This window comes from Lissotriton vulgaris, chromosome 8, assembly GCF_964263255.1.
Source record: "Lissotriton vulgaris chromosome 8, aLisVul1.2, whole genome shotgun sequence".
Lineage (NCBI taxonomy): Eukaryota > Metazoa > Chordata > Amphibia > Caudata > Salamandridae > Lissotriton > Lissotriton vulgaris.
This window is the reverse complement of record NC_141696.1, coordinates 503,941,360-503,951,722: the sequence shown is the minus strand read 5'-3', so window position 1 is coordinate 503,951,722 and position 10,363 is coordinate 503,941,360. Positions and strand designations below refer to the sequence as shown.

At 43.0% G+C, this 10,363-nt stretch overlaps 1 protein-coding gene across 1 annotated transcript in view; it reads left to right on the top strand.

Moving 5' to 3' along the window:
• The first annotated feature begins 9,844 nt into the window (after positions 1 to 9,844).
• Positions 9,845 to 10,363, top strand: part of LOC147697232 (cytoplasmic tyrosine-protein kinase BMX-like) — a 619,305-nt gene continuing 618,786 nt past the window's right edge. The window contains exon 1 of the mRNA XM_086936120.1: positions 9,845 to 9,986. Coding sequence (XP_086792246.1) covers positions 9,849 to 9,986 — 138 coding nt within the window. The 5' untranslated portion in view covers positions 9,845 to 9,848. The remainder of the gene's footprint in view (positions 9,987 to 10,363) is intronic.

Genomic DNA, 10,363 nt, shown 5'->3' with positions numbered 1-10,363 from the left:
ACCCAGAAATTAGCCAAAATATAGCTAAATTTAGTTTTTTGGGGGAAAAAAGTGCTGCAAATGAAAGCATCTGTTTTTCTCCCTGCAACAAAGAGTTTATGGGACTGAAATAACCATTTCCCTGCTTTTAGGGACTAACAGACTTTTGTCAGAAAACCAACATTTTTTTACACAGTTTTAGCATTTTACTGGGATATAGCCTATTTTTGCTATTTTTGTGCTTTCAACATTCTTCAAGTTAATGGTAGAAATGGGTGTGAAAACAGTAATGGATCTTGGAAAGGTACACATTTTAGAAAAGTAGACACAATTCTGAATTCAGCAAGGGGTCATTTGTGTAGATCCTTCAAGGTTTCTTTATAGTAACTTAACAGTTGAATATAGGAATTATTGAAAACTTGTTGAAAAAAACAGCCCTTTGTGCCAACGTTTTCACATGTAACGTCTTCTAATTGTGACAGCTGTTTTGACAGCAATATACCGTTACATCCCCTGGACCTTTCTGGTAATGGGGATATATACGACTTGTAGGTTCACCAAGAACCCAGCGAACCCAGAGCCAATAACTGAGCAGCGTCTTGCAATGTTTTTTCGGGTATATAGCAATTCATTTGGGAAACTACATACATTGAAATATCGATATGAAAGACACCTATGTATTTCTGAAATTGGAACAAAATATAGAGAATGCGCTGCAATCCTCAAATTTAGCTGAAAAAAACCACATTTTCCACATATTTTTGTATGGAATCACTGTGCGGACACAAATGTCCTACCCCACAGCGTTTCCTTCAGTCTGCTGAGTGAAATGATTACTCACTTGTGTGGGTGGAGCAAGGGCCTGTGACTGGGAAGAGCCCAAAACATAGGGATTAGCGTTTTTTTAAAATGTGTTTTTAGCTAATTCAACATTGGACAACCACGCAAGTGAGGTATCTTTTAATTCGGTACACTAAGGAGAACGCTTTGAAGTAGGACATTCTGGGTAGGAAAACGTTGTGTGGGAGGAAATTTGTGGATCGACGCAGATTCTAGAACTTTTCCACAAAGAAATTTGGAAAAAAAGTGATTTTTTAAGCTAAATTTGAGGTTTCCAGGCGATTCTGGGTAGTAAAACGTTGGGGGGAAACTCAATTACGTTGTACAAAAAAAGTCTCTTACCAAACACATGCAACTACGCAAACAGCAAAACCAGCAGTAATGAAACTGCTACCTTGAACAGTCTAAACAGCAAAAGCATTGAACTAGAACAAAAAGGGAGAAATAAAGCATTACCATTGCAATTCACAAGAAAAAAAACAATTAACTTTATAACAAGCTACCTCACTACCCAAATGGTAAATGTGCCAGATGGGTCTTCAAATAGGGCTGAGAAAAATGGGGGATAATCTTGCCCAAGGGATTGGTGAGGTTGTGTGCCATGCCGATCTATCCCCCAGGTGGGGCAGAAAACAGCAGACAGAAATGTGCCCCCTTGCAAAAGAAATAAATCCCTGGTGCCTAGTAGGGGTTTCTGTCTCCCCCTCCCGCCTAGGGCAGGAAGGCCAGAAAAAGGGGCCAATCTGTCCCCAGGAGGGGTAGAAAAAACATTAACCAAATTTTACCCCCTTGGAAGCAACCATGTCGCTTCAATTACACACATAACAAAATCCCTGGTGCCTAGTGGTGTTTTCTGCCCCCCCCAACGGGGGCAGAAAGGCCACAAAAATACACATATATAAAAAATCTTCCCTCTGGAAATGACCCTTGCCCAAGAGGTCGCTTCCATTTTAATTTAAAAGAAATCTCTGGTGTCTAGTGGGGGTTTCTGCTGGGTGCAGAAAGGCCCAAAAAATGGGCTAATCTGCCCCCGGGTGGGGGGCAGAATACACATATATATAAAATATGCCCCCTGGAAGTAACCCTTGCCCAAGGGGTTGCTTCCATTTAAATTTAAAAATATAAATCTGTATTTCTAAAGCTTGAACTACTCACTCTTACGGGTCTCAAGGCGATGGGCCATTGTGAAAATGAAGTGAGCTATTGCCCAGAGTCACACGGTGCTGAGCGGAGCTGCCGCTGGAGATCGAACCATGAACCCTGTGCTCAAAAGTTAGATGCCAAGGCTGCTGCACCACACCACACATCTCCACTCACTAAAATAGATCCCTGGTGTCTAGTGGGGTTTTAAAAACGGTGCGAGAATACACATATAAAAAAAATATGCCCCCTGGAAGTGACCCTTGCCTAAGGAGTTGCTTCAATTTTTAAAAAATCCCTGGCTCTAGTGGGCTTTTCTGCCCCCCCTGGGGCCAGAACACCACAAAACCCAGCCGATCTGTCCCCGGGGGGGCGGAAAAGTCTTAAAAATATTATGCCCCTTAAGGAAGCGACCCTTGCCCAAGAGGTAGCTTCCTTTAAATAAAAGAGAAATCCCTGGTGCCTACTGGGGCATTCCTGCTGCACGATCACAATGTAATGCACAATCGTGCAGCAGGAATGCCCTGCATTTAAACATCAGGGGAGAGGAAAAACTCTTTCCTCTCCCTCAATGCCTCAATGCATCGCAATTCCCCCCCCCCTCCCCACGCCACACCACAGCAAGGAAAGGTACCTGTTTCCTGCTGGATGCACTGGAAGCAAATGGCTTCCAGTGCCTCCGGCTGCTGCTGATGACGTCAGCGCACGCTCTGTGCACTGACGTCATGGGATTGCCTTGGGGGGTTGGGGTTTGGCAGCGGAAACTCTTCTGCTGCCATCCTCCTTTGTGGGGGCTAGATGGGCTGCCCTTGGGGGGAGCGCCAGCGCTTCCCCCATGGGTGGGTGCCATGACGGAGCGGTTCCGTCCTGACAATCACCGTTGCTCATGATGGAACTGCTCTATCATGAGCATAGAAAGGGTTAATCTCCCACAGTTCCTGATCGCGCTGTCATATCCCCGTTTACCCCACCACTAATTTACTGTTACGCTCCTACAAATGTGACCATTTGGATTTTTCCTGCCTACCAACATTCGTTAGAATGGCCTGAACATGCTGGCATTATTCTTTTTTATGATATTTATTGATCGTTAAACTGTTTGCTGATGTTTAAAAGTGCAACCCAGCGCCATCATGTGATGGACTGTCATAAATATGTGTTGTGTTAAGAAATATCTGACAGTGCCAATCACCCTGCAAATGTCGGCACAAATTAAGCACAAACTTTCATGCTCTTTGTTTGAAGATTGTGTGAGTGCTCAGCCCAAGCTACCAAGGTTGCACTCACTGAAGCTTGCCTCTTACTGAGAATCTCTCTGTGTGGCAGCATCGAAGCTCAGCCACAGTTCACATCAGCACTGTGACCCCTTACCCTCAAGTCTAGCAGAAAAATTCCCTGCATAAAGGTAACTTCCAAAAACAGACATTTTGGTCATGGTATGTGCTGCTGATGGGTCTATCCTTGGTAGACAGCTTTTTATACTAGACTGACAGGAAGAAGCCCAGTAAATGTAATTGATTGGGTTTGGGGGGAATACGTTTTGTGACATTGATATTGTGTTAGGATGAATATATTATGGGGAGAAGTAACAAATGAAAAAATCAAACACTAAAGGCGTTATAATATAATGTGCCTCGGGTGTGTGCTGGGCATGTGAATCTCTTTCTGTGTGACTGGATCAGTTTGGTATTAGAGAAGTGGCCTCAGATGATTGCAGAGATCCTTATGTAATACAGATAGAGTTGGCAAACACTTAGTACCCCTCAGTAACCTAAAGTGGTGTCCCTCCATTGGCAATGGGGGTATGGCCCCAAGCAAATGAGGAAAGTACTTTGCCTCTGCGTCTGAGCTGTATTATGGGTGGGGGTGCAGAGGCAGAAAGGCTTTCAGGATGTATATGCCTGTGTGCCTGAAAGAGGTGGTGCACAGTCAGAACGCCACAAGGGTGCCACTCTTGGGAGGTGAAGGGGGCTCCTTGGATCTCCCCAGATATCCACTCACCAAAGTGTGTGGTATGAAAGGTGGACCGGCTGCCTCGATCTTCTGGTCCATCTTTCATTAATGCTTTGCCCCCATGGCAGCATGAGTTTACGGCTGCCCCATCAGCAGTGCATTATAAGTAAGAGAGTATAAGAGCGTATATTTTCCCTGATTGTGCCCAATGCACCTTCTGATTGGTGCAACACAAGCAAACAGGATAGTGCCCCCTATTACATATGGTACACTCCCCCCAGGACAGATGTGAACTATTTTCTGCCCAGGGGCAACACTTACGCAAAAGACAGACTGACTCATTGAAACAGCTGGCCTGTCTTTCATTGTGCAAAATAAACTACCTGCACTTCAAGGGAAGGCGGAGATCACCCTGCAAGTGGGTGAAGTGAGTGATTATAACTGCCTACCGGGGTCTTTTACCCCTCCTGATGGTAATCCCCAGGGGTGCACTGATTGTGCTCCACCTTTTTTTGCTGAACGATCAGTACGTCTCCCAATGTTCTTTTTGCCTCTATGCCTATCTCCTGCACAAAGGCAAAACGTTTTCCTCATTCGCATGGGGATATAAGGATATGACCTAATAAAATACAGCAGACTTGATATGTGCTCTGGTATTATTAGTTGTACAGAAGACCCTGTACAAACATCCCCACCCACTTCTGTAATACAACAGTGTCTTAGGGGTGCAGAAAAGATGCATCATATGCCCTTAGCTTCCCCAGGGGTATTGTCTGTAACACAACCACACTCATTCAATAGATTTAGTGAATATATGGAGTGAAAGGAGTTTAGAGGCCAAAAAAATAGCAGCCACCCATGTCTTGAGTTGTGGAATGAACACAGCAATTTTAAAGAGGAAAGAGACAAACTGAAGACATTAGAATAGAAGCCACTCAAAATTTGAAGTGCACTAATGGCCTACTGTGTGGAGAGATAAACCTGCCAGATGGATCATTTAAGAGGTCCTGACATGAGTCTTTTGGAGAGATCTCCAAGTAGAACAAACCTGTTTCTTCACCCCAATAAAGTTGCACCTTCATCGGATCAGCTGTGGCAATTGGTCTCTGTACCCAGGTGACTGGAAAACAGAATTTTAAATAGCAAAACTTTATAGTGATAACCTTCTTTTTCCTCAGCACTTCACCTGAGGAGGTTCCTTGGCTTCACTGGGGCCTTCAGGGCTTAGTTCGGAAAAGGCTTTGTGCAGGGTTTAGTTGTGACTGGGCAACTGATCATCCAGGAAAACGTGCATCTTCTGTTTGTTTTGTCCCTGTAGCCAGACAAGAGGTCAATGCACTTCTTTGTCTTGGGTACAGGAGGGAGCAGTACCAGTCCTCCAGAGCTCCTTTCGGGTTACAGCAAGCAGGGTTTCATCCTCTTATGATCTTCTGCAGGTTCAGAAAGTATTATGAGGATGAATCCTGGGAATGCCCCACTTATGCCTGGCACCAGCTAGTGGCTGGGATTGATTCCTGGGCACTCCCTAACCAATGGGGTAAAGTTCCCAGGGCCAACCCTACCCACTTTTCAGCAGTTTAGGTTTGCCCTGCAGCAAACAATCACACAGTACTCCTCACTCTCAAAATCCAAGATGGGGAAACATTTCTTCCCTTGTGCACAGCCTGTTTTTCCCCTCAAAAGTGATCCCAGGGAAATGAGTGTCTACCTCCTATGTAGTTACTTAAAACTGGCTCAGCGATAGCTTTCAAAATGGTTTTGGGACCAGCCTGGATCGGGAAACAAAGGTTTTGCCTCCACCAAGTTTCACCTTATATGTACTATGGGTGGACAGAATTTGTGGAGTTTGATTCCATGCAAAATTACATTAAGATGTTGGCAGATTTCATAGAAGTCTGTGACAGGGTGTAGTCGCCATTCAGCTCTATTATTTCTGCTCAAAATGCACACTTGCTTCCAAAAATGGATAAGGGGATAGTAAGGCCGTGTGAGAAATTGGGTTGCTGGTTGACTGGAGTGTGAGTCCTGGTCAAGCAACAGCCACAATCCTTTACAGCATGAACCACAAAACGTCACTAATTTAACTGGTGCTTAACTCTGGGTAGCTTGCCGCAAAATGTTATAATACATGCAAAAAGCAGTCAGGCTTAACTTAGAGGCAATGTGTGAAGTGTTTATGCAGCACGCAAACAGTAATAAAGGGAAAACAAAACATAAGAAAAATCCCACACCAATTCAGAATAACAGAGTAAATTTTATTAAATTATTTGATGAAAAAAACTATTAAAAATGAAATTAGTAAAACCGGAATTAGAAATGTTTAAACTTTTTAGTGCAAACTAGTGCCTAAAATTTCAAAGCGCCAACTGCAGACATCTAGTCCTGCGAAATTTGATCAAAGGCGAAAACTTTGGCTCACTGTGATAGAGCAAAGTTCAGATACAAGAGGTTGATTAGGCTCAGACAGCGCTTCCCTTTAGAATTAGAAGAATTTTTGAGAAAAATAATCTCAAAAAGGAAAGTTCAGTCGGGCAAGGTTGCACGCAGAGTTTGAGGAGGGAGCATTGTCATCAAGGAGCCTTGCCTCGAAGCCACGATGCAGGTTTCTGCTTTTGGACTTAGTCTCATTTTTGTTTGTCAAGATTTTCCAGCGGGACGAGGCAGAGGGCTGTAGCCGCAGACATTACAATCGGGTAACCCTTTGGCAAAGGACTGCTGAACAGGATTTGCTGCTGTGGAGAAGAACGTAGTAGGAGAAGTTACAAAGTCAGTATGACTGGCGATGCTCCTTGGGTGGATAGGTAAGCAGGTTGGTCCCAGTCTCCTCCTGGTCCTCAGAGCAGTTTTTCGCCAAAATGTTTCAAGTCACCCGTTTTGGAGTTTGGCTATCTGGACACCTTCAGCATCATTTCCAATGTGCCAGGACTGATGAGGCAACACATGGAGGGTTAGGACTGACTGTGGATGGAATCAGGTGTGGATCCAAGATGAAGGGAGCCTTTTGTGCCCCATAGGTTCAGATCAGGAGGCCAGCAAACTAGGCCTTTGGAGTTACTGGTATGCTGGGTTGAAGTTTCAAGTCCAGTTGTGCTTCCCAAGCAAGAGGGCAGAAGGAGAGAAAGGCTTATGTTCAGTAAGGTAGCAGTCTAGCAGAGTGACAGACCTTTCAGCACAACAGCAGTCCTTCTTGCTGGCAGAGTATACACAGGTCCTGAAGTGTACAGAAGAGTTGGTGTCTGAGGTCCTATTTGTACACTCTGGTGCCCTATTTCTGGATGGTGAGAGAAACTTTTAGATAGGATCTTTGAAGTGTATGGAATTTCCTGACTCCCCTGTCCTGGCTTCAAGCTGAATACACGGTCAATGTAGAGGTGATAGGGTCTTTGTGTGAAGGCAGAGCACTTCCTTTTCCATTGCAAGTAGGGCTGTGCTTAGCTTTTCCCCAATCCTGCTAGCAGATGACCCATTCAGGCACATATAATCCCTCTATTGTTTGGCTGTTTAGGAGGAATTCACTAAGTCTATCTGCCCGTTACAGCAAGTCATGTGACCAAAAATAGGTTGCAGATACAAAAGGGCTAAGGGCAGGAAAATTCCAATGTTCTAAAAGTGGCATTTTCAAACTTGTAATTCAATTCCAGACTTTACCATTAAATAAGGTTTTTATTACAATTCGACCAAACGTGAGATAGCCTCCTGCTCCCAATTGGAAATTACAGCTTATTAAAGGTAATACTGAATCTCCAATGTTATACTATGGGAGGGGTAGGCATCACAGTAGTGATAATTGAATTTAGGAAGTTCCATTATCAGGACATGCAAAACTAAAAAGTGCATGTCAAACCTTTCAATTACAGGGGCCTCTGCCTAACGGGCTACCTGGGACTACTTTAGGGGTGACATTTGTAATAAAAGGAGGGTGTAGGGCTTGGCAAAGGGGTGTTATTGCCAAGTAAACATGGCAGTTAGAAACTGTATTTGGGCTACAATGGCAGGCCTGGGACATGCTTTAAGGTGCGCCTTAAGTGGGTAGAAAAATAAGTGCTGTAGGCCTACCGGTAGCATTTAATTTACAGAAACCTCTGCATATCACTTGGTATCAATACATACTCTGCAGTGATGACAACTTTTAATCACTGCTGAGTATATAAGGACACCGAGTGGTATACAGTGGTTTCTAAACTTTAGTAATCACTGCATATTACTCAATGCTCGCCCCTTACATACTCTGCATCGAATACAACTTTTTATCACTGCAGAGTATGCAAAGGCACTGCATGGTATATGCAGTGGTTTCTAAAGTTGAGAAACCAACGCACAATTCTTAATTCCGATTGTGGAGCGGCAAAATCTTAATTTATCAATAATTCAGCATTACAAGAGTAATCCATAATTACCAAAATTCCTCTGATTGCGTCGGTGGAATTAAAAATTCTACCCAGGACTAGTATTTACTTGTGAAAGGACAGGCCCATTACAAGTTAATTGAGTTCTTGGGACCAACCGAACTGGTCTCCTGCTAGGGGAAGTAAAACGCCTCCCGATGCCCAGGCCATTGTCGCTACTCTAAGAGCAGTTTTTACCTATCATTTGAGGCAAGCACTGGCAGACCAACTGTCATTAAGCTAATGCTAATTAGCATACTGGAGTTTCAGGCAGTTAGAAGATAACTTTCTGAAAGTTAATTTTCCTAAATGTTCATGAACAATCTGGCGATACTATCAAATGTGACTCTGTGGATTGTACAATAGATGCTGCAGTTCATAGGTGCCATTTAACGGCTAGGATCAGGGTACATTTGGTACAACACATACTAGGGACTTGTAGGGAAGTTTAAAAAGTCAACTGCAGTAAGCCTTTTTAACTATGCTTACAGGTGGATTACAGACACTTAACTCCTCTTTGGCAGTGGTAAAGTGCCAGGAGTTCTATGTCCAGCAAAAATAGGGTGCAGAAAAAGTAGACAATGCAGAAAAATTTGATTTGCTGCGTGTTCCTTTCCCATGTAGGCCTGAATAGAATGTCATTTGCATGCCAGCTGAATGACCATGTATCTCAGTGAATGATGGGCAGTTGGCAGACACTACAGAAAGAAATTCAATTCTGCAACATTGATGAGGCCCATCTATCATAAAATGAAGGGGCACCATATGGACGATGTATGGTGGTATGTGAATGTATCTACAAGTTGCTAGATGGTGGATGGTTAAATTGCCAAAAGAAAAAAGTGTGATAATATAATGTTATATCCCTTCCATTTGGTAAAGGTCCTCCACTCGAAAAACAAAAATATAAAGCTAAACATCACTAGGCATTATTCCAATTTCCTAATAAGTAATAGAGTTAATTAAGTTGAGTAAAACAAACATTGCAGATTGGGAGCTCTGGTCCATGGCGTTTCGGGAGCCGGGGATGTCTGGGTTGAGGAAGGACGGGTGGGTCTGTAGGAGCACAGGTAGTCAAGTATACCATGTATAGAACTGGTAGGAGCAGAAATTGAGAAATGCATATACCAGAATAAAACCTGTAGGAAGGGAAGAAGGACCTAGAGCCAGAAAGTGCATTAGTGGATTTGTTTAGGGATCAGGGGAGTTAGAAATGAGACTGTCCGACTGTGTATTTGATTTGCATTTCTTTGTCATTTTGGACATGAGAGCCGGGGAGCCAAATTTGCTTAGAATGCAAAACAGCAACCTTTATCTTACCTCTGTAATAAGACAACCTTTTGTTAAATATGCTGATGTGTCTGCCTGGTTATCGCTTGAATGAAATGCTTAATATTCAGTGAGCAAAGTTTCAGAAAGTAGGCTAGTATTTAAAAAGATAAAACATCCCATTGGACCCAATGATTAGACAAGACACTGCCACATCTGATTTGAGTGTTTTTTATGAAAATTTACAGTAAGTAAATGTTTTGATTTTCTAGACCCAACAAGATGCCAGAAGAAACGATTTTAGAAGAAGTGCTTTTAAAAAGATCACAGCAGAAAAAGAAAACATCTCCAAATAATTACAAAAAACGTCTATTTGTACTGACGACAGAAAGGCTCACCTATTATGACTTTGCGAAGCAGGTGAGAAGACAACTTGACTGTATTTATTGGCGAAGCCTGTACCATTTCACCATGCGAATGTTATGCTAATTGCTTACAAAAGCCTGTACTGAAGGCTATGATGTAGAGTTAATAGTGTTTTTTGCATTTGTTAGTGTACTAGAAAACCAAAAAAAACACAATATCGTTTTTTAAAGGCATTATACATTTTATTTGCCAGCCTCACTCCATTATGGATCCAAAGCCGAACTTAAGAGAAACAATTAATGGAGAAGGGCAATTATCACCTTAGGAAGAAGTGACACAACACAGTGCAGCAACAACAGTTGGTACACTGTGTTACATCAACAGAGCGAGAGCAGAACAGTACCATATCTACTAAGATATGTTAGTATTTC